The 26333-nt window shown below is 35.6% G+C and overlaps 1 protein-coding gene across 1 annotated transcript; it reads right to left on the minus strand.

Annotated features, from left to right (window-relative positions):
- Positions 1–5411: 5411 nt before the first annotated feature.
- On the minus strand, positions 5412–24426 carry c6h1orf226 (chromosome 6 C1orf226 homolog). The gene is made up of 3 exons (XM_073954338.1): positions 22453–24426; positions 18616–18892; positions 5412–12173 (listed from the first exon to the last, which is right to left on the minus strand). The coding sequence occupies exons 2-3, from the start codon at positions 18879–18881 to the stop codon at positions 11630–11632; spliced, it is 810 nt and encodes a 269-aa protein (XP_073810439.1). The 5' UTR covers positions 18882–18892; positions 22453–24426; the 3' UTR covers positions 5412–11629.
- Positions 24427–26333: the final 1907 nt, after the last annotated feature.

Consider the following 26333-nt stretch of genomic DNA (forward strand, 5'->3'; position numbering starts at 1 on the left):
TAGATGACATTTCAGTTCTCTGCATTGCCAAAAGTGAGTGTGGTAAAAATGTGCAACAGGAAGCACTTGATTCAGAGGTAAGCATGAACATTTTGAACAATGCCTGCAGAACTGCCAAAGGCTCTGTGTGTGTGATGGAGCATTTCCTGCTCCATAAAGAGATTGGCTTTTGAAAATCTTTTTCTGTAAATAATCAGTTCTTTTTTAGCCAATATGGCAGCTGTCGTATTTCCTCTTCTGTTCCGGAACCCTGCTAAGTGGCTAAACTGCATCTCTTTATTTGTGTGATTCATCCCTCTTACAATAACAACAGGAAATATAAAACTTTTACTCTGGGATTAAAATAGTGGTCGTTTATCGAAATGTTTATTAAGAGTTCTGATAAGATGATATACAGATCTGGAGCTCAAAATTAAGAAACTGCTTTTTATTGGATTTGCCGTTATGTGTTTTAAGTAAAATGTACAATTTTTTAAATAAATTGTCAAATTTATGCTTTATTTACACTGTAAAAGTGATTTACACTGTAAAGAGTTAAAAACTAAACTTGTCGCCTTATAATCATTAAGTAAACAGATTTACTAACATTTTCAAAGTAAAATCAAATTGGTGTTTTTAAGGCAACTGCAGTTTTAAGAAAAAAAATTTAAAAAGTAAAGTAACAAACCACATTTTACAGTGTATAAACTACTGATAAAAAGGTTATCAAATAATTTAGATAATTTATTTGCAGAAAAAGACAATAGGTCAATATAATCTGATGATTCCTAACTTACTATAAATAACCAGAGGTTCTTACCTCAGTCATCTTTGTCTTGAAGAATTCCCTTTTCCACCCTTACTCCTCCTTCATTTTTCTTGACAGGGCAACACGGCGGCCCCGTTGTTAGCATGGCTGCCTCACAGCAAGAATGTCACTAGTCCAAGTCTTTTCTTGGCCAGTAGATGTTTCTATGCAGAGTTTACATGTTCTCTCCGTGTTAGCATAAGTTACCCTGGCTTGTCCCGTTTCCCCCACAGTCCAAGGACATGCGTTGTAGGTGAATTGACCAAACTTGCACAATCGATGAACTCTTAATCAACAATCCCTAATTTCCATTAGCCTTAAACAAGCAGGGGAGTTTTCGAGACCTACCTGTGCTCAAGCTCCTTTCTCGCCCCGCAAACGGGAGGGAGCCCCGGGCTCGAGGATCTTATGAGCTCTCTCCTGGAACAGCATGTCAAACATGCTTCATGAGCAATCATCAGCTAAGTTTGAATACACTCATTCATTTTCTTTTCGGATTAGACCCTTTTTTAATTAGGGGCGTCATAGAAGAATTAAACACCAACTTATCCAGCATATGTTTTACGCAGTGGATGCCCTTCTAGCTGCAACCCATCACTGGGAAACACCCATATACTCTCTTTTACACACATACATTACGGACAATTTAGCTTATTCAACTCACCTATAGCACATGTCTTTGGACTGTGGGGGAAACCGGAGCACCCGGAGGAAATCCACACAAACACAGGGAGATCATGCAAACTCCACACAGAAATGCCAACAAACCCAGCTGGGGCTTAAACCAGTGGCCTTCCTGCTGTGAGGCGATTGTGCTACCCACTGTGCCACTGTGACGCAAGTGTGAACTCTTGAAATGATATTTAATTATATTTTCCTCACTCTCAGACCATGCAGGATTTTATTAAGTAGGACACTAGAGACATTTTTAGCTAATAATGTGGTCCATTTTAATCAATAAATACAAGTAAAAACTAAAAAAAAAAAAAAAATTAAAAAAACAGTAACATGCAAAACAAAATGAATATCCATTGCTCCTGATGATCTTATGAATTAAATGTTCATTTTGATCAAGAAATTAACACATTTTTATTTTTGTAAACTGTAATAGTGAAAGTGAAACCAAGCAGTTTACTTCTGTTGATTGCAGTTTAAATAGTAACTAATGTGTTAAAAACATACTTTCAAAGTTATACTGGAACAATAGTAAACATTGTATAAGGGACACTTTTAGTCTTCTTCAGAGCAGAATAATTTGGGATACAGCAAGTTAAATATTCAAGGGTGAACACAGATCACAGAAGCTTCAGATCCCAGCGAGATGTACAAGGACAGCAAATGAATTCTGACAATACATTCTTCACATCCTGAAAGAAATCCTCCACTAAATTAAAGTATCCCCGCTTCCCCGAGAAGCCTGATAACAGCAGATCCGTCCAATCTGAAATATGTCTCATTTCATCCAAACTCTCAATGTCAGCAATTCTCTGTAGTTACATTGTCCAAAATAACTAATGGTTTGGTGTCAGTACAATTTTTTTCTCTTTTTAGTTTGTGAAAGGCATCTTTTATATCAAGGCTGTGCTGAAATTGTATTAAAATAAAGCAGAAACAAAATAAACTAAATACTTAGCACAAGTGCTGTACATGTTGTAAACTTTGTTACAGGATAATTATTTATACAGATGTTCATCCTATAAACTGTGTTTAAAGTTTCTAGCCTTTGTGCTATTATTATGGGTCAGTTGGCATTTCTGTGTGGAGTTTGCATGGTCTCCTCGTTTTGGCGTGGGTTTCCTCCAGGTGGTCTAATTTACCACAGTCCAAAAGACATGCGGTACAGGTGAATTGAATAAGCTAAATTGTCCATAGAGTATGATTGTAAATGCAAGTGTATGGGTGTTTCCCAGTGTTGGGGTTTCAGCTGGAAGGGCATTCGCTGTGTAAAACATATGCTGGATAAGTTGGCCATTCATTCCGTTTTGGCAACCCCTGATGAATAAGGGGAAATGAATAAGTGAATTATGGTGAAGTAAATGAATCTTACGATCTGACCTCCGTGTCACAGCCAGGCCAGGTTCTCCCTACTCCCAGTCACATGATTCATCCCGTTCACAGTCACCCTATCAGCCCAATCTCCATGATCTGAGTTTTAATCACTCCCACACGCCATCTTCTGTCATCACTCCAGCCCCATAAATCCTTGCACTCAACCTCACTCAGTCTCTGGCCATGTTGCACTCGAGATGGACAAACTCATACAGTCAGTGACTCTATTAACTATCTGTTATACTTACCTTGTCTGGTCCAGTTTATCTACAGTGTCTGCGTCCTTCTTCCTAGTGTGGTTTCCTTCCTAGTTGTGTCTATCTCCTCTGCATCCATTCAACCTGTTTACATTGAACTGTTATTCATACTCTCAGTTTTGATCTCTGTCCCCCTTCTTGTGCGACCATGTAAGCGTTTTAATTCCTCATTTTATTTGACCTTTCACAAACAGTGTAGAGTGCATCCGGAAAGAATTCATAGCGCTTGACTTTTTCCACGTCTTTATGTCACTGTAAACCTGACAAATCACATGTACATGAGTATTCACAGCCTTTGCTCAATATTCCGTTGATGCACCGTTGGCAGTAACTACAGTACAGCCTCAAGTCTTTTTGAATATGATGCCACATGCTTAGGGCACCTGTCTTTGGGATTTTTTTGCCTGTTCCTCTTTGCAGTACCTCTTAAGCTCTATCAGGTTGGATGGGAAGCGATGGTGTACAGCCATTTTCAGATCTGAGAGTCCAGATTTTCAGATCAGGTCTGAGAGTCCTACCGATGCCTTTGGCAAATTCCATACGGGGAGTGCGGGGAGTCGGCATACATTTAAGGAATAAAATGCACTGTACAAATACACAACATACAATCAAATGAGTCAAAAGCAATAGTTTTCCCTTAGCCTGAATCACATTTATTTAATAATATACTGATTCACAAGTACAACTTGGTGTAAAACACTAGAAAAAAATTGCAAAATCAAAAAGTGAGAGGTGTTTGAAGCGACAAAAGAATGACAATATACTTCCAAACCTGACTTCATTATCAACCATTATTCTCCCCTTACTACAACCTCTTTCATGCTTCCAGGAGCCAGTCTAAACAGGATGTCTGTCAGGCAGTGACCAATAGGACACAAGGTCATGTTTTAGGAAAAGAAACTGTAAAACACAGGATATGACCACAACAGACAGTGGACGGGATAAAGACCCCACCCAGTGCCCCAAATTCAGTATAACTGTATTCCTATTGCACTCGAAACATTTGCTGTTTATTCAAACTTCTTGTTTAAAATAAGCTGAAACAACACAATTCTTGAGTTTTTTAATGGGGACAATTTTATTGTTTCATGTTCAATCCACTTAATTTTGTAAAAAAATAATAGATTCCTTCATGTTGTCCCAACACAAATCAATTGTGTGGAACCAGCATTTTTTATAATATGGCTTAGTTCTTTTTACACCTGCATTTTTTTACAAAGGTGGAAAGGGAAGATAAAATGCTATATAGCACAATAACTCAGTCTATTTTGAGGTCAATTGAAGAGAACCCTTTAAAAAACCTATAAAAACGTTTTGAATTCTTACTTGATAGTTTAACAGTAAACCGTTTAGGTTAAGCAACAATTCACACCATTTATACTGGATTAAAACCTGCCTATTACTAAGATATTTATTGTTTATTAGCACTTATAAAGTATGATCTTCCTCCACATCCTTAATCCTATCCATTCCCTAAAATCTTAATTGGTTGTTAATAGCTTGAATTGTATAAAGCCTGACTTTTTTTTTTTTTTTTTAAAGATGTAGTTTACTAAATCTTTCTTAAAAGTTGTGGTAAGTGGACAAAATTAACAGTAAATGGTCTGAACTGTAGTCTACGCTTCTGCTTCTTCAATTTAAAAAAAGAGGATAATACTAGTTTGAAGGTAAAACTGAGGTAAGTGAATAAAGCAGCTCTTAAGTTTACATGATATTTTAATTTGGAATACAGAGTGCATGTACATGACTTACGTTGTCAACAATTTTTGTGAATGACAGTATTGAACTGTTAAATGAACTGTATTTTACTGTAAGACAGTTATGCAGTATGTTAGTGTATTTAAAGCTGCATTGTGAAAATTACTGTATATTTTACAAAGATGTACAATACTGAAAATACACATAAAGCAAGATAAATGATAAATAGTGCTGTGAATGTAAATACAGTATTTTGCTGTAATTTATTTACAGTAAGTTATTGTAGTTTCTACAGGAAACTGTTAACAGTGTACGTATATGTGTATTTAAAAATTTCTTTCTTTACTTTGACGTAGTTGGCTGTATGGTCAGTTACTAATTTCTACTGCATTTTATGAATCACTGTTTCAGCTAAAATAATATGCTGAACAAGAAAAAATTGTCTCAAATGGTCTGACACCAAAAAGATGTACAACCCATTTTTATATTTGGGCGAACGTTTTGATAGTTAATTTCAATGACACAGACACTGTAAGTTCATTCCTGCAAACAACCTTGTATGAAAAACAAGTAGCATAAAACCATATTCCCAAAAAATCAAGTTAATCAACAGTTTGCATAATGTGAAATCACTTTAATATAGCCAACTTCTCCAAATACATTTCAGTGCACTCATAAAACCTTCATATAACATGCTTTTTTTCTTCAATTGATTTTCTTCATCCAAACAAATGTGACAATAAGACCACTTTGACTGAAATGAAACACATAAAGCATCACAAAGAAACATTACCAACAACATTCCCGTCAAGTTCTCCATCACAAATCATCTCAATTAAAAAGCTAAAGATAAATATCAGTTTCTTCCACTGATTCACACAGAATGGCGTGAAATACTTCATATCAGACTCACATGCAGTAATATAGTATCAGTGGTCCATAATAATTCAGCTCTTGCTCCACTTTGTACTCTCATTTTAGTGTTGACACTATTATGAGTTACGTATCATTGCACACGTGACATTACAGTAGTAGTGTAACTAAAATATGGTACAAAAAGACATTCTTAAAGCGCATAAATAGTAATAGTGTTTCAATGGTAATACACACAAGACAAACTCAAACTTTCATTCGGCCATCTTTAACAATGCATGTTGACTATTGTATCCCAAGACCTGGAGCTTTAAAGGTGAAGTATGTAAAATCCGTCAATCACTTGCAGCTCAACCAATAGCAAAAGTTTGGGGTGTAGCTCCAGCAGCAGGTGGGTTGAGTCAAAATAAAAAGATTTTCTAACAGAAGTTGAAAAATGTAAAAGTCTACCTTAAGTAGAAGAGCCATCACAGTAAAACAAGGATTAAGACAATCTGTGATTTAAAAAAAAATGGATCAATTTGGAATTTTTTGGTTTTACGCCAAATTCACACTGGGCTTTACCGTAAACGCTTGATGGAGAGTGTGTCTGAAATTGGGTCTGATGCAATCGTCAAAGCAGCCAATGAAATAAGTCTGCAATCCGCTATTGCCTGAGTTGGGGTATTTGCATAGAGCCATCTGATTGGCTGATGCTTCCATTGGCACTTGAAAAGTTAAAAAAAAGTCCCCAACTTCTGCAGCGAGCGGCGCTGACGGATCCCACAATTCAGTTCAGCAACACTTGACGTCACCCACTCAAAGTGAATGAAAAACGTTGACGCAGACAGCCTGTGTAAATGGGCTGCTAGTCCCCATGAACTGGGAGCAGCGTCTATAATTTTTTTTTCATATTGTGACGCAGTTCCTAGAGAAACAAAATATTAAATAAGAAAACAGTGGGTGTGGCTTGTTTTTTTCTATTGAGAGCTGATTGGATGATGTAAAGTAGGCATTTCATTCAGAAAGATAGAGAAAAGGGTTTGAGGAGAGTAATTAAACCTAACAGACACCTCCTGCTCACCATTTCTGTTGTCTGTTAAACATGTTAGCCATGTTCAATTCCTAAGATATACGTAATCTGACAATTTAACTGAAAAAAAAAATCAATCAACGAAAGATTAGAAGGGCAAACCTTTTTTTTTAAAAAGACATGCACAGATAATCTGTTCACCACAAGACTGACAATATGAGCTAACAAAAACAACATGGTTAGTTTTGATTTCCTGGGGACTTTAATCGAGACTTTTGCAACGTTAGCCTAAAAAAAACTTTAAAATATTAAACACACAAGAATAATCTTACAAATGTATGTCTTTTGCAAAAGGTGAGTGTAATAGGTGTTTGGAAATGATGAAAATAGGCTTTATTTTTGCCACTATTAGTGTAGAATCTACATACTTCACCTTTAAAAGCAACCCAAGCTATTAAGACTTGTATGGCTCAAAGAAACACTCCAATATGTATTATTTTGACTCATCTCACAACACTTCTAAATTTAAACAGCTGAGTTTTACATTTTTTACTCCATTCAGCCGATCTCCAGGTTTTAGCTTAGGTTAGCATAAGCCATTGAATTGGATTAGACCATTAGCATCTTGCTAAAAAAAATGTTTTGATCATTTTCCAGTGTCCTTGAGAGTTTAGCTCCAACCAAACACACCTAAAGCAGATGATCAAGCTCTTATTAGATATACTAGAAGCTTCCTGGCAGGTGTGTTGAAGCAGGTTGGAGATAGACTCTCCAGGACACCGGCCCTCCAGGACTGAGTTTGGACACCCCTGCTTTAAGATAATCAGCTAATGTTTACATTTGCAACAATGCAACAAAGTAAAAAACACCTCATGTGGATTTTTACAACTATGAATCTGCATTTCATTTTGGAGGCTGCTGTCCTCCGTTTTCAGCTGTACAGTATATTGAGAAAACCTTCATGAATGAAATGCAGTTGCTGAAATATAACTGGGTAAAGTGGTAGTGGGCGAAGATACAGTACACAGACCAAAACAAAGACAGACGTTCTGACACTTACAAAGGAGAATAACTGACTTTAGCACTGTTTACCAGGTAAACAAGCATGTTAGCATAGCATGTTTCTTAAGTATCTGCAAACATATTATGGTATTTCTATGATTTAAAAGATTGAAAAACTCACATACAGCCCTTTTTAGTGTAGAGTTTTCTCCAGTTATGGCTGATGCAGCAACACACAGATGTTGACAAGTTGTTTAGCGGTTAGCATTTGTTGTCTCTGCAGTTTCACAGTGCAGATTTCACTCAATATCTAGGGGTGTTTAGACTCCATGTGGGGAAAAAAATCAATGGTATTTAAGACTTACATTTTCAGCTCTTGTTGCCCTTTGAGTGAAACTTACAGCCAAAAGCCACTCGATGCAGCATTATACAGATGCAACTGTTTACCATCAAGCACTGCACATTGTAACGGCAGCTCCCATAATCCAGAATGAATGTGAAGTTTTAAAGTAAATGTAAATCAAAGGTATTCTAATACACATTTAAGACATTATTTACATCATATTGAGCTATACAAGTCTTAATATGAGGGGCTGTATAAGTTCCAAATGACATCTCAGTACATCAAATGCAGCATGGAAATATATAAATAATGGGAGCGTAAGTAGCGCCATTAAATGCAACCGAACATCCCAAAATCTTTCCAGAGGAGCCATTGTGTTGGATAAAGAGCAGGTCTGAGAGAGTGTCATGGGAGTCGGACTGTCTACACAAACAAGAGGACAAGGATGGAGATTAGTGTTGAGTTATAGCATTTCTGGAGTCTTCTGCATACTTTCATGTTGACTGAGCCTCATTACAGACATTCCTCTAACCATCATCACCTTGACCGTTAGCACTTACAAAAGATTCAAAACGTTTTTTTTTGTTTGTTTGTTTTTTGGTGAAAATTAATGTAGAGATCACTTAGGGTAAAAACAAAAATGGAAGCAGTATATACTGGTGGACTTGCTCATACTGATTATTCCATTCAGCATAAGCTCATAAAACAACACATGTAGTGAAATATAAAAGTCCTGATGTTAAAATTGATATGTATCAAAGAAAAGACAAGCGTAAGACATGAAATGCTGCCCACTTATGACACTGCTAAGACAGCTTTGGAGGTATTGTAGTAACACTGCAAGCTTATAGAGAGTCTACCTTCAAAGGGAAAGTTCACCCAAAAATGGAAATTTGCTGTTGATTTATTTACTTGATGACTTGTTTATTTATGTATTTTTCAGATCAAAGATGACATGGCCCTTTTTGCCTTTTTGAAATGAAAACAATCATGGCTGCATACTGAAGTGTAGTTCCAAATTGAGGTACTCAAAACTGACCACTTTGAAGGGTTTTTGTAATAAAGGTTTTCAAACAGCCGATTCGAATGTTATCACTTGATTCAACGGGCGCTGTCAGTAGTTATCAGCTGAAAGATATTGGCCAGTAGGGGCCTTCTGCACCTAATAGTAAGCTTAGAAGGCTGTTATCATCCATCCACATGGTTAATCAGCTATAGATCACATACGGGTGCGGCCGGAAGTTAACGAGAATTGTTTATATTATTTCTTAAATTTCCCATTAATTGTACTTTATTAACGTCTACCCCAACCCTAAACCCAACCGTCACATTAATGTAAAAACACATCTGGATCTGGAGTCTTCTCTATTAGTATAGCTCATTAACCATGTGGCTGGATGATAACAGCCTTCTGAGCCTACTAGGATCTTTTGTGCAGGTAAGTCACACACTGTGTCCCATTTGGAAGGGCTCATCTCTATGTACTAACTACTCAATGCTTTCACCCTAGAGGTAAACTCTTTGAAGAGACTATGGCATAGGGATGAGCCCTTTCTAATAGACCTCAAAAGAGAAGAGAAGAGATCAAACTCTATATGCTTGAAGTGGAATGCCGTCAAATGTTGGTGCACCACCCAGATGGTCATCAGTGCCGACAATTAAATTCTTTTTTGAGGAATATTAAAGAATATTTTTAGTCAATGGCTACTGGCACTATGCAAGTTTTGCTTCAGAAGATTGCAATGTAGCATCCTGAGCCACATTCATGTTCTTTTGCCTAATTATGTTTTTTTACTTTTAATGTGGCAATTGTGTAAGTTTGCATGTTCTCCCCGTGTTGGCATGGGTTTCCTCCGGGTGCTTCGGCTTCCCCCACAGTCCAAAGACATGTACTATAGGTGAATTTGATTAACTAAATTAGCCTTAGTAAATGAGCACATGTGTGAATGCGAGTGTATGGGTGTTTCCCAATACTGGGTTGCGGTTGGAATGGCATGCTGATGAATAAGTGACAAAGCCGAAGAAAAATGAATGAATGGCAATTGTATTTTATGAATTACCAAGGATCACGAAATCTGTTCTATGAATGTTCTATTAAGAAAAAAGTCACCAAGATCTTGGATGATCTGACACTAAGTAAATTAACAGCATTTTTTAGGTGAACTATGCCTTTAGGTTTTCTTGTCTAATTTTCCAGCAAAATACCAAAACAGATATTTCAAATAAGATAAATGTTCATACTTTTTATATACAAAATGCGCAACACTGCATAATTAGGACTTGTTAAAAAAAAGGTTTGGAGTTTTAAAAATTTAAGAAGCCATTATTTGATCAAATGTCTTATTGTGAAATATTTACTTTTTGATATCAAGAATAATCAAAAACATTATTTAAAACCTTACTACAAGAATATTTCAATCTTAAATAAGAAGATACTTCAGAAATCACGATAATCAGGGTGATTTGATGCTCAGTAAAAATGGTTTACTATTGTCAAGGCTTAAAAGACTTACACTTTTTGTAAAAACAGTGATTGTTTCTGGGTTATTTGATGACTAGTAAAGTCAAAAACAATCAATAGTTAAGGCCCGTGCACACAGAGACGTTTTTGCTCAAGTTTTTCGTCGACGTTTAACGCCTAGTGACTAAATAAAGGGCGTCAATGTGATCATGCACACTTATGCGCAAAATGCCAGAGGTAAAGGCGTCATTTAAAAAAAAAAAAAACGCCTCATGCTAGTTTTTTGTTTTTTGTTTTGACACGTTAAAACTTTCTCCACCTATCTGGTTGGGATTTTTGTTCACAGGCACGGAGCTGCTGAAGTTACAGTAAACAGCACTTTGAGGCGCTCAAGTGCAAAACTGTCAATGTGAGCACACATTGAAGAGGATGCCCAGAGGCGATATGAGTGTGGAGCTGCTTAATGCTCAGGTGAACAACAATCATTTCTTCATCGCTAGAGCTACTACATGAACCATCCATAACAACAAGCATGTCAACTTTGTCTTCTTCTTCTGTGTTACAAGCGGGTGTCAGAAGCTTAAAGTTGTGTAGCGCCGTCTAACGTCAAGGAGGGATTTTGCATACTCTTCTGCTCGACACTAGTGAAAATCACTTTGGTTTGAATCCGGAAAAACGTCTTAAAAACCGCTGACGATAAACGCAAATGAAAAGCATCCCAGTGTGTACGAGCTTTTATATGAGAGAAATCTTTTGTAACATTAATAATCTCTTATTACAGCATTACTATTAAACAAATCATGAGAACAAGTCATAAGAGCGTATGCAGTGTTGCATCTCAAAAAAATTCATCTGGAAAATTCTACTGGAAAAAAAGTCAACAAATACTAAGCTAAAACCATCTTGCAGTGTATTGACTTTGGTTTCTGTTAACTTGTGTTTTTTAGAGTACAGGTCCACAAATACTTTAAAATACAATCTTTTGAAAGATATTATGTTACTATGATTAAAAAACAATAGTGATTTTTATCATTTGAATAATTATATCTATGAAATGACTAAGTACAATCAGCGATACTTTGCTATAAAGGCAAAATCTGAAATGCTAAAATGAAAGCAGTTTAAATGGTGGGATTCCTGGAAAACCTTATTCAAATGACAGCAGGTCAGGATGTGGTTCTTCGTTGTCCAGGTTGAGGGTTCGATAATCCACAGTGCCATTCTCCATTAATTCCCCTTCAGTGACGCTGATCCGGCAGCCGCCTTTCCCTGGACACGGAGTGGAAGCCATTCTGGTTTCTGAATTGGCCAGTTTCTTTGGGTCCAGATTGTCTTTGTGAATGAGATCTGGAACTGAGAGAAGCATCTGCGACTGATCCACATCCTCTGAATTTCTCTCATCCATCACCGCAGATGTGGGCTTGCTATTCAGTTCTACGCTGGGCTTCTTCTCCATCTGACTGTCGACGTCTGCTTCTGGAGGTTTCTCGATGTTGGACTCTTCAGGCTGGAACTCGGCTTTCTCTTTGGAGGTTTTGTCAGGCGAAGAGACGAAGGAGGATTCTGGGGAGGCCACGACAGGGTCGGAGGAGATCATCATGTCCTGGGTGGTCTTCAGGGCACGTGGAAGACGCTTCTTGCCAGTGGGTGGAGGAGGATCCAGACGAGGGAAAGAGTCCAGGGAAACGTGACTGTGGTGGAGAGAAAAAAGCATTGTGAGAGCTCATACATTAATTTTTCAGTTCTCTCACTCAAACGTGGGCCAAAATAATGAAGTTTATATTTTTCTTTACAGATTCTCATTGTCATATTTCAGACCTTTAGGAGGATAGTTCACTTAAGGACGTACTCCCAGAATGCTATCCAAAGCAATAGGAGTGCCCTAAATTGGGCTCAGGCAAGGTTCACTTGGCCGGCCCTGGCCAGGTTGGAAGAGGTTTGCCAGAGCGCGGTTCACTTGGGCTTTGGTGCGGTACACTTGTAGTGTGAGTGCGAAGTGCGCCTAAGCCCGAAACTGAAGACGAGACGAGGTGTGACTTTTACGGGACTGTTTTATATGGATTAATTAATCATTCTTACAGTTCAATGAACGCAAACTGTCGTAGTTTATTAAAGACGCAAACCCCTTACTGCATGACAGCTACACCCTTAGCAAACCTCCTAATTCCTGCAGCACGAGGACTTTATGATTGTTTATGACCGTCAAAAGTGGCTGATCTGGTGAAATATTTGACTGTGTCACTGCTTCTCAAACGACTAAAATGATGTAACTAAAGAAATGTCCACTGTGCTGAATGAAAGCGCTTACTGAACAGTGCATCATCGATGACGTAAGCATGCTCAGGCCCGAATGTAATGTGAGTGCAGGCCTTTGAGGGAGATTAGAGAGGGTTTATTTAGGTACATTTAAAAGCATATATTGAGCCTGTGGGGTGAGGAGGAACGTTAACAGGACAGCAGTGCTATTGTTGAAATTTGAGAAGGATAAAAATAATATTCAAAATAATAACGCTGCATTTTGTCAATTCATTTATAATAACCAAACATGCATGTTTATTACCTTTTTAATACATTAAATAAATTAAAAAAGGCAAAAATATGATAAGACTAAAAAAATACGTAAAATAAATATTGATAATTGTATTTTCGTTGTTATACATAAAATACAAATGTTCCTCATATTTGCACTTACCGTGTTAATAATTATTTAGGATTTAAAAATTTGACAGAAAAGTAGTTTACATTGCCACACAAGTTGCATTAACAAAATTTGCATGCACTCCTTTCACTTTTCCATTCTTTTAAAAAAAAATTATTTCTACTTGAGCACAAAATCAGCATCTTAGAATAATGTGATAACAAAGACTGAACTAATAGTCATTAATGTAATGTGTGTTTTTATCTAGCACATTTATTGTGTATGGCCATACACCGAAACTCTCCACACCACCATCATCGTGGAGCATCGACTTGGATGATGTGACAGCAGCCACAGGACAACAGCGCCAATGCGCTCACCATACACCAGCTATTGGTGTAGTGGAGAGAAAGTGATAGAGCTAGTTTGGTGGATGGGGATGATTGGGAGGCCATGATGGGATTTGGCAGGACACTGAGGTTACACCCCTACTCTTTTACAAGAAGTGCCATGGGATTTTTAATGAGTCAGGACCTCTGTTGAACGTCTCATCTGAAAGACGGCACTCATTGACAGTATTCCTTTCACTACACTGGGGCATTAGGGCTCACACAGGCTGCAGGTTGAGCACCCCCTGCTTGCCTCACAAACACCACTTCCAAACGCAACCTGACCAAGCACAATTGACTCAGTGAGTAACTGATCTTGGGCTGGAGGGTGATATGGCACGTGACATTAAAATGTTTACATAGTTAACATAATTAAACAAGAAAACAAAAAGAGACATGATTGTTTTTGCTCTTATAATAGCATAGACCACTATAGCATAGACTCATTATACATAGAAAATATGTCAAAAATCTATCAAAAACATGATTAATTATATAATATATGTTAAATTATATAATATGTTACAGTCATTAAGAAACAAAACAAAACAAAAAAACACTTAAACCCAAATTTGAACCAGCCCATATCTGCTATCTCAGAAGTCAGAATTTGAACATTTCAATCATGAAACTTTTTTTTTAATTAATGACTGAAATTTCCATCTTTCTTGTAAAACTGTAATTTAGAAAATCCATGAATAAAAAAAACAATATTAATATTTAAACAGTACTGTTAATAAAGAGCTTACTCATCTTAAGTAGATTAAATATTACAGAAACAAATGGAAATGAAGAGCCGCTGTATCTCAACCATTAATTTGGATGGTGGTCAAATGACATCAAATTCACCATGACTTTTCAAGTCACATGAGATGCTCACACTCAATTAACAACAAAATTCTTGCACGTGTAATAATTTTAATAAATTTTTAATAAATCTCCTAAGCCGACAGCACAATTCCCTTAATAATGTCACATCTCTGTGCTTTAATAACCTCACTCTAGAAGATAAGAAGTTGGTTTCTTGTAAATGCCTCGTTTCATTTATTATTTTATGATAGAGGAATTTGCACTTGCTCTGCTGAAGATATGAAAGCTGATGAGAGTTATAAAGTCTATATGATATTCTATTATCATTTTAAACATATTAGAAAAATAAAATAACACGCCTCTCCTCAACAAGCTGCTTATTCATATTTGGGTAATATTAGGTAACCTTTCATTTACATTTTACACTTTAGCAGATGCTGGCGACCCCTGATGAATAAAGGGACTAAGTTGAAGAAAAATGAATTCATGAGTTTAGCAGATGTTTTTGTCCAAAGTGACTTACCACTGAGGAGGCAAATAGCGAATATACACTCAAGTGCTAAAATATAGAAATTAACTGTGTGTGCACTTAGATAATTAAGGGACAGAGTAAAAAAAAAAAAAAAAAAAAAAAAAAAAAAAAAAAATATATATATATATATATATATATATATATATATATATATATATATATATAATTTTTTTTTACATGTACTATTCCAATTATGAGTTATAACAACATTTTACTATGACTATCTTACAATGCACTACCAATTACATAAAAAACTCAACTCTTTTCCATACAGCCTAATAAAAATGCTGGAAATAATTGTGTAAACGAGATGTTACGCAACTGGTAAGATTCCAAGCAATTAAACCAAGCCGTCGTCTCAAGTCAAAGTTTGAATGACGCAACACAAGCACATGGACTGACAGAGACAGACACGCTCAGTTTCTTGAAGGCAGATGATCATAATGATGGCGGATGCAGTTGCTGTGAACGGCCACATGAAAAGCCCTGTTTCATCTCAGAGAGACGTCTGTCAACTCTCTGCTGTAACTCCATCACAACTGAGTTCAAACACAATTCTCCTGTTTTCACTTGTAAAAGAGATGTGAACTGCCACAGAAAAATGGCATTGGTCATTTGCCACATTCAAAGTCATTTATTACTCTATTGATGATATGTGTATAAATGGACTATCAGTAAAAACAGTATTGATGCATGCACACAGGCTCGTTATACTGTAATAAACACTTATAATATGGCACGAGGTGTGACTCTGTACACTAGCTTAACAGAGTACAACTAGGTCATACCCAAGTCATTATATAACTTTGTGTCCTTGTAAACCACATCCCTGTACACACACATACACAAACACAGAGTAAAAACATTGAATATTATTCTGAAAGGTTTTCTATCTCAATTTATATCAGTCAAGCTGACTAAAACGTTAGGGTAAACTTTGTAGAACTAAATAAAATGAACTGAAACCTGAATAACTGATCAAAACATTTTTGTCATCATTTATTTACACTCTCTCACTTCTGTGAGTCATTAAGAACAATTATATAATTTTTTTGTCCCACATTATATTAAGTGGCCTATGTCCTTAAATCAAAATATGAACAGAATGTACCTAATTATGGTGTCACAGTGGTGCAATGGGTAGCACCATCGCCTCACAGCAAGAAGGTCGTTGGTTCGAGCCCAGGTGGGTCAGTTGGCATTTCTGTGTGAAGTACGCATGTTCTCCCCATGTCTTTTAGGAGCAGGTTAGGTGGTATGGCTAGGTTTAAGTGTGGGTTAAGGTGTAAGGGATGGTCAACAGTGTAATTATAAACATATTTACTGAAATTAATTACAGATGAAATTACATGCAGATATTTAATCAAGCATAAGTATAATGTAAAAACATATTTTACACACCAAGTACATTATAACTGGTAACTTAGAACATATTAGTTAAGGCTACTTAATATAAAGTGGGACCAATTCTTTTTATTATTTACATGATGTTTTAGTTACTGTCCAAGATATTAGTATTCCGGCAAAAGTGCCATTTAAAGGCTTAACTATATTAATTAATTTAACTAGACAAGTTAGGTTAATTAGACAAGTCATTGGACAACAGTGGTTTGAAAAAGGGGGCTAATAATACGGACCTCTGCAGATTAGGGATGCTACAATCTGGATTTTTGCAGTCACTAATGATCGAACAATATCGAGAACTGATTCTAATGCTTCATACTTAATAATGCATAAAGCACATTCTCCCTCTAAGTATGAACCTGAAGAAAATATCTTGCCTTACCTAAGAGAATAAATCAAGGATGCTGCATAGAATACCTTAAACATGTCTCTTATAACCATTTAGATGTGAACATGTCATGGCCAGAAGCAGCTATTCAGAAAATAATTCATACACTCATTTTACTTAAGCTTATTTATCAGGGGTCGCCACAGCAGAATGAAACGCCACAGAAAATAAAATAACACAGATATAAAAATTGTTAAGAAAAATGACAAACAATGCAATTTGAAAACAAAAAGTGCAAATGATGAAAGAAAAATTCAACATGTCCCAGTCAAGTAAAAGTTTGGAGCGCATGTTTGATGTATAAGAAGTTCAAATTCACACCTATAAATCCATCACTTCTTTACTAAAAGGAAATGGGCCCATAAACTACTGTTTATTGCAATACATATGTTACAAGAAGTTTTATTATTAAATATTCATGTTAAAAATATTTATTTTAAAGTATTATTATCTAAAAAATTTCAGCCAGCTTTTAGTGTACTTAAAATATTGTCAAAAACACAGATCTTTCAGCTGTTATATGCAAAAAAGACTAAATAAATACAAGATCATTCAAATATTTTGCTCATCATTATGGAGCTAATAATATGCCAAAACAATCTGAATTTGAATTGTGTTCATTTGAATAATTGATAATTGTATTTTAATAAATCTGAATTTTTATATGCCGTTAAAAATTGTTTTGAATTTGAATTTCTTATTTTAAACTTTAATTTCTTAATTTAAATTTTCATAACTTGAATATTAAACCTTTTAACATCATCTACTCTTGCCTATTGATCACCCCTGACCTAGTTTCTGCGGAATCAGAATTTCACAATCTGAATTTCTGGTTTTGAATTTTAGGATATTGAATTTGATGAACACTTGAAACTGTATTTTTACAAACTGTATATCTGCAGTCTATGAATTCAGAACACAAAAAATCTGAAGTTTAAAAATACAGCCTTAAAAAATGTAGTTGTCTAAAATTTCATATGTTCAATATTTAAGTTATGAAAATCAAAATTCAAATTAAGAAATTCTGGGCTGCACTATTCATTTACCCTAAGAAACGTAATGCTTAGACCATCAGTGTGCCTCTCGCAATCTGTTCTTTTGCTCATTCATTCTGGTGGCCATGATTTCCGAGTATTTAAACAAATTTTTGGGGATCACGGAACAGGTATGAATATGCGGGAGACTTGCGGAGCTTCCGGGAGGAGGGTTGGATGAGACACTAGATAGGGGCGATTGGTCCACTCATGTCACAACATCTCAAAACACTGGATATGCATTGGCTGCACTTACAACAAGGCCATCACTCACATGAGTCATGCCAATAGACTGTATAGACAGGTCGCACCACATCTGTATATATTTTAGCTGTTGTGATGCGAGCGCATCGATCGCTCACACCCCCATGCATCATTCACCTCCGTACGTATTGTGGATGCTGTAGGCTATGTATAGGAGAGTGCACGTGCGTCTTCCTTTGCTTGTAAACTCAAACAAACACCTGCGATCGGGTTATGAGATCGGCCAGATTGGCGAGTACCGATCAAATGATGAAGTGTGGTTATCGGCCCATACTGATCTCCTACTGCAGATTTTACATTTATTAAATATTATTCTTATTCCAGCCAAACTAAAAAGAAAGACTTTAAATAGAAGGACGATATCCTTGCACATTTCTTATGTAGTTATTTTTCCTCCTTAAGATGCCTTCATCAAGCAGCGCTATGTTTAGGGGAACATTTTCTTTTCTTTCCTGTTCATCTGACATTTATCAGTCAGGACACTGAAGAGGGTCTATCAGGCCGGGCTATGACGCAGTAAAGCCTTAAATTAGTCTCTGTAAAAGCACTGCAGGCCTCACATGTCAAGACCAAGTATAGCACAACTGACAACTTCCTAGCAATTTTACTCTTAGCGTGAAGTCAATAGAGTATAATGAGCGTTTTGAGGTCACTGGCGCTGTGAAAGTCTGTACCTGTTTCTGGCTGTGCCGTGGCTCATGTCAACCAGGCTGGCCCACACCGGCTCCACGTTCTTATTCACCTCCGTCACCCCAATGTCTCCGAGGCTGCTGGGATCTTTCCGGCGGAGAAGGTCGTTCACCTTCGCACCCATGGCTTTGCCCAAGTTGAAGGCATTTTTGAGGTGTTGACTGCCTCCTGTCTTTGATCCAGACAAAGCTGAAGAGTCTGATGGACGAAAACTCTTCGGCTGATCTGCAGCGTTGCAGTTCTCAAACATGCTTTGGTCCACTAAAATAAAGGAAGAAAGAAAAGAACAAAAAGCATTTCAGACAAAGAGATGTGCATGTATTTTCATTAAAACAATTATATCACAAAAGCATTTAAAGGAACACTATATTTTGAAAATAATTTTAAAACACTTTACCGAGAGGTTTACCATTTTTGAATCCATTTAGATGATTTTTTGGCCTGGCGGGAGTACTTTTAGCAGGCTTAGCATAGATCATTGAATCATATCATAGATATTTACATTAGATGTTGTCTATGTCTATTGGAAGGAATGCATCAATAGAGCTGCCTTAAAATTAATGTGGGACTAAGATGCTGTGGAGGACTGGACACCTTTCCTCCATCCTAGGCCACAATTTTGTATATATCTATGATTGGGAGTTTTCCCAGTGGTCAGTATCACTTTTCTACATGGATGGATCAGTGACCGCATGGGCATTACTGACAAAGAGCATGTGTTGTGTGCATGTATGTATGTATTATCCTTCCTCCCTATTAAATTTGTTCTAATCCATGTCCAGAAACACACCCCCTCTCCTGCTTTCACTTCTAATGCTAACGAAGGGAGTGATTCGTTTGTGAATGAATCTCCATTATGAACGAATCATAATGGAGATAGCCTGCATCTCAATGTGAATATCCACAGTGTTTATCTAAATGGTATTTAACATTTGTAATATTCAATAAATAAGGGTAGAAAATGCACATTGAGACGCAGACACTGGTATGTTATCAGGCACCCTAATAAGTTACTTCGAAACTAGCCGTTACTTCAGCTAGCTGACAATAATACAAGTTTCTAGCAGCGCAGCATCTTAATGTCTTATTTCATTTACATTGTTTGATTATTTTGTTCAACAAAACTAGCATAAGCCTAGTATTTAGTGTAAGTTGGTTCTACTTTGCCTTATGGTCAGTAAAGTAAGTGACTGCATTTTCATCAATAACATTACTTGTTGAGCACAAAAATTCGTAACTATGAAAAGTTCTGCTTTTATGATTTGCTTTCTTTGTTTGCTCTTAACTACACCTGTACGCAGCACTAAAAGATCTTCACATTGGCTTTAATCTTGACTAGTGCGATTGAATGACATTTGGCCTGGGAGCACTGTACAAATGTGGAAGCGGTATTAACATATGCTCAGGGTCTGTATGTGATATCTAGTGTATACATCTATGGAATCAAAAAACATTTGCAACTTGAAAAAGACCAAATTAATTTAATCATTTTCCTATTTAAAGCTCGACCCTTCTGTAGTTACATTGTGTACTAAGTTCGACAGAAGATGAAAAGTTGCAATTTTTCTAGGCTGATATGACTAGGAATAATGATGAAAATCTATGTTGAGCTACTGTAAGCCAAAGGTGTTCTCTCCTGACTCTAAAATCGGCTGTGTGGATTCAAAAATGGTACAACTCAACTCTTTAACTCTAGGTCTAGGACATCTGTAAAATGAGGCTGCTTTCAAAATAAGAGAAGTTCCTTTAAAAGCAAATAGCTTTTGTATAGGATTTAATGCTTGAGCATTTACAAGTAGAAGAACACTTGGTCTCATTCACTAATTATGTGGATTATTTCAAAGGCATGGACAAATCTCTCATTAAAAAAACTCTTTTCCTGATACACAACATTATAATTATGTTTTTAAGCTCATCTAATATTCTCATATTAAAGAATTGAGTGCTCAAGGTTAATCATTTGCATAAATACACACATTTACTGCATAAATGTAGCAAGGAATTGTATTACAGACAGTTTGAATATACTAATTTGACTAAAGACTGAATTGTTTTATATAAATGATTTGTACAGCTTAATGGTTGAATAACTAGAATTAACAGTAGTATTTTCTGTGATTCTGAAAAAAAAACTATATATATTTGCCAATAGTCTCAGAAAAACTAACATGATTATTTTTATTAACAGACAATGTGTTTTAAGATTAATTCATTTTTCCCAGAAAACAAGACTCTGTATATTACATCTCCATTGAACTTACGCTGATTTAAAGATATTTTAATTGGAAAACAAATAATGAGGGATTATTTTGCATTTCTACTGCAGGCACATTGATTTAAGTTTTTGTCATAATTTCTTTGTGAAAATGAAGATCTTTGTATACACATGTTTTCTAAATGAGACCAAGTGCGTGTTCAACTAATTTGTTTCACATTTGTCAAATCTTGTAATGGTTAATGTCTTCTAAGATAGCATCAATATCAATTTATCTAGTATTTAATATAAGTAAATTCAAAATAAAACATTTACAATAAAACAAGGCATTATTTAATATATGATGAATAATTCAAACTCACTTTGATTGGCTAAATATGACTTAAAAAGTATGATAAATGAGCACCTGTTAACAACAATGGCAGAGCTTCCCACACATATACTTTACCTACGTAGGTGGGCCGCCCTGGTATATTCACGGCCACCCAAGTATATTAGTGATGCATTTTATTTATATTATTAACATCCTTTTAGACTTTTTTTGTATACGCTCAATATAAACAAACATCCGCGATCGATTAAGTAGTAGAAAATCTTCTCTCGTTTAGCAGTTTCGTTCTGTGCCTGCAAAACTTGTCAACAATCGTGCAGACATTATCATGTGCTCTTTAGACCCACAGAGACGCACAGTTTTGGAACTTCGTTTGGGTTTCTAAATCTCCTAAAATGTCTGGAATTCAACTTTCGCTTTTGCTTGCTAAAGCTTGTATGTGGTTTTGCATTACTCTTTTATTAAAGACTACTTTCTGGCTGGTTTCACAGCTGTCTGCGCACACACAGCTGCGATACTGAGAGAAAAAGTAAATTATAGATGCGTTAACCTAAACGACTCAGAGAAACTTTACTTTATGCTTGGAGAAGCCAAAATGGCACTTAAACTGGCTGCAAAATACAGTATGTACACCATTAGTAATGGTTGGCTAATCAACACATTTGCCTTATTTAAAAAAAAAAATAATGATAAAAAAGATGTCAGATAGAACTATATAATTCTAAGGTGTTTGCATATTTAAAATGCATTCCAGTTTGCTTTGAGCTTGAAAAGGGGGTGCATCATCAGTGGGTGCAAATGGCTCCTGAATAGCATACAATTATTTCTGTTTTATTTCAGTCTTTAAGTCTTTTTTTTTTTTTTTGATGTTTTGTTTGTCGCATATAGTTAACTATCTATGTGATGTGGGTAAATAGTGTTTCAATTCAACGCAAGTATATTTCAAATCTGTGGGAAGCACTGAATGGTAATATAAACGTAAAACATGCACAACTTATATACACCCAAAAGATCCTGATAAATAAAAATAATAAATACATTAAAGAGTTTTACAAGTCACTAAAATAAAAAATTGAGGCAATATATCCAACCTATCATGCAGTGGAATATAAATAAAATAACATATTCAAATTTCCAAATATATTTATATATATATAATGGACACAAATTCATGCAAACAACAAGCAAACACCATCACAATGACACCCATTAAAAATAATAATAATAATAAAAGTCTATAAGGGAAAAAAGTTCACAACAGCTCAAATTTCTTACCTCAAAACCATTATTTCATGGGTAGCATTTCAATGACAAAGAGAGCAAAATTTATCCACACAGATATATTCCCCCCAAAATGTATAGAAATACTTCAAACATGCATTTTATCTAAAATCCGACTGACTGACAAATCACGACATGGGGAAAAAAAGAAAAGTTTACCTTGAAAGTCACCAAGGAAAGGAAGATCGACATTGATAAAGACAGAAAGATAGAAACACCAATTCACCAACAAAAGTAACTCTGACATTCTGTTCTGTTTAAAACTCAACTGCAATTTAGGCATTCTTTCAAAGCTGTTTACAATAAAAGCTCAATATTAGGCTGACTCTAATTAAATGTGATTTCAAGCAACTCCTGATGGCATTTGATGTGGCATAGTTATTTCCAGCTTGTTAAACTCCAACAGTTTCCAACACTTGCTTATGGAGCAGTACGATTTCTCATTAGGCGGTGACAGTTTCTCTCTCTGACAACAAACACGGGCCACATCCGAGACCAGAGAGGCACAAATATTTGACAAAGGAAGTTATTTTGATGCCTGACGATGTCTTGGCTCTGCAGGCAATGCAAACAGATGAATGGCGGCAATCTGCACGCCAAAAAAACAGCATGTTGCTCATCATGGTAATCAGAAAGAGGAACAGAAATAAAAAATAAAAACCCACAACTTACCATTCATGATGGATTTCCCAAAGACCTGCTTAAATTATTCACACGGTTGATCTTTAAAACATGCGTCATCATTCTATATGACGCTTAAACAAGCACAGCATGCTGTTATAATGAGTTTTGAACAACACATAAAAGTAGACTGGTGAAAAGTTTCATGCCTTCAAACCAAGACTATTATTTTTTTGCCCTCTGTGTTCAAACCAAACACAAAAGGAACATGTGTATCATACCACTCTCTCTACTATACCCGTGGGATATATTTCACCGTTTTTAATTTTTTTTTTACTTAAAAAATGTGACTGAGGCAAGTTCTGCACATTTGTGGCAAATGTGTTTTGCATAACGCATAATTTGCACGACCTGTAAGTAATTTACCAGCACAAATGCTTAAATTCCACTAGGTGACAATCCAGTAATACACCATTAATATAATAATTAATAATTTTAGCAAATCTAAAAATCTCTCTAAGAGTCTTTGCACACAGAGGGCTCTATTTTGACGGTCCAGGCGCAGAGCACAAAACGCAGGGCGCAATCGCTTTCAGAATGCATTTTTGCTCATTTAAGGACTGGAAAATCCGCTTTGCGCCATGGCGCATGGTCTAAAAGGGTTGAGTTTATTTTCTTAATGAGTTATAGGTGTGTTTTGAGAATAAACCAATTAGAGTCTCATCTCCCATTCCCTTTAAGAGCCAGCTGCGTCGCGCCAAGAGTGCATTCGCTATTTACAAAGTAAGTCTAAGTGGAAAAAATGAGCATTTCACAAGCAAACAGTTAACAGTTTTTTAACAGAAAACTGTTAAACAGAGCATCTACTGTGTAAGAATGAGAGATAATGGATCTACTTTCACTTTCGCTCTCGTGGATAGGGAAACTTTTACGCACAGACATTAATTAGTCTATAAATAAATGATTTTGTTTGTTAAGCGCAAATATTCGTTTCAAAACTATTTCTAAATTCAGTTAAAATTTCCAGCAAACGAATAAATGAATAATAATAACAAAATGTGCTCAAAAACCTGAGTTATATCCTAAAACATATGCTGTGCCCCATATGGTCTAAAACCTGACAGGTGGGCAAATCTAAGCTTGTTTTTAATAAAACAAATATAAATATGGATATAATAAACAATACTGCTGATAATAATAACATTATACAAAAGCAAATTGTTATGAATGAACTGAAAAAGCCTCCTGAGATGAAGAAGACATGAAAGCAGTGGTTTTTCATATGTAGGCTAGAAAATAATATGTTTTATAATATTTTAATCCTTTATATTTATATTCTATATCTATTTTTATTATATCCTATATATATCCTTAATATTTAAATTTTTTCATATGTAAAGATATTTGCCTATTGCTCTCTTGTGCGTATTAAGCAGTGCGTAAGCGAGGCGCAACTCTGCGCCGGAGTTTAGACCGGGTTTGTTTTGGTCTAATGAAAAATCTAATATAGTTTCTCAAAAGACTATTGCGCCGCGCCTTGCACCACATTGCGCTGGGTGTATGATAAGGCCCAGAGTCTGAAATTCTCTTATGAATCTTTTTGTATTTGTTATCCTAAAAATACACTATGAAACAGAAACCTTGCTTACTGATTCTGATGTGTATTAATGAATCCAGTCTGAAAAATAAATAACGCAAAACAATATATATAAATATAAATATATATATATATATATATATATATATATATATATATATATATATATATATATATATATATATATATATATATATATAATTATACAAAGTTGAAGTCAGAATCATTAGCCCCCCTGTTTATTTTCCCCCCAATATACATTTAATGGTGAGAAGATTTTTCAACACATTTCTAAACATTCGTTCATTCATTTTCTTGTCGGAGTTACTCAAGTCTCTTGAAATTATAATCAAATCGCAATATACAAATTGCAGAAAAACTAAATATCACAATGTCAGTTTTCCAATATCATGCAGCCCAGGTCTCTCTCTCTCTCTCTCTCTCACTCACTCACTCACTCACTCACTCACTCACTCACTCACTCACTCACTCACTCACTCACTCACTCACTCACTCACTCACTCACTCACTCACTCATTTCAGTTAAATAAAATTAAAATGCCAAAAAAAAGTATATCACAAGAATCAATTTCTGATTTTCTTTTCCCTAGAAAATCAACCAATCAGATTCCTTCCTGCTTAAAGTAGCTCAAGCTTTAAAACAGCAGATGACTTCAGCATGCTTAGAACAAACAGAGCATTCTCTTTAGCTGGTGTATATTTGTATATACAGCAATATTTGAGTACACGCCTCACATCTATCTATTAAATTCATATTTTAATAGGAAGCCATACAATATTATATTTGTGCATATGCATTATATTAGTCAGTACTGAAGCCAAATCTGGAGCTTATTTAACAAAATAACTTACGATAACGGTCCAAAAACTAGAATACCCAAATTTATGTTATAGAAAATTTTAATTCAAATTTCAAAATGAGGAGAAATCAAAAAGAGCAAAAAAAAAAAAAAAAAATTAAACAATTTTGTAGCTTGTAAAATTTTAGCTTGAATTTATTTGTATCCTCTTTCAATTTCTGAATATGTTTGTTGACTAAAATATTATTTTAATAAATATATCTGTTTAATAAATCCGTTTTGTTTAAACGCACCAAAATACAGTGCCTATATTCACTGAGAAATGGATAAAAAATATTCATTTTTAAAATGGGCTGTATAAATTATGCTGAGCACTGTAATATTACAAATATTTTCTTTCCATTTATCTTTATAGCTCTAGTTTTTGCTGTGAACATGCCTTACATGTAAGTCTATAATTCATCTGCAGAAAAAGCAAATACGTTGCAAAGTTTTTTCAAGTTTCTGTAAGACGCGAGGATGACAGTTTGGGGAATCATGTAAAGCAAATCATCAAGATTAGATTTAGACTGTGATGCAGTGATTGTTGTTTGGGCTGGTCTTCATCATTCAGCTCAGCTCAAGAGCAGTTTTAAAGACCTCAGCGAGAGTCTGACGCTGCAGTGAATGTGAAGAGGGTCTTAGGCACGCTGCTATTCTGGGCTATTTGATGAACTCCTGATGAGTCTTAGCAGGAAACCTCTGCACTACGACTGCTCTGGCACACGCTGCATAGTAAAGGGTTCATACTCTTTTGATCAATGAATATCCATATTTTTAGTGGTGTAGTGCATAAG

Source organism: Danio rerio, chromosome 6 (assembly GCF_049306965.1).
Source record: "Danio rerio strain Tuebingen ecotype United States chromosome 6, GRCz12tu, whole genome shotgun sequence".
Classification (NCBI taxonomy): domain Eukaryota; kingdom Metazoa; phylum Chordata; class Actinopteri; order Cypriniformes; family Danionidae; genus Danio; species Danio rerio.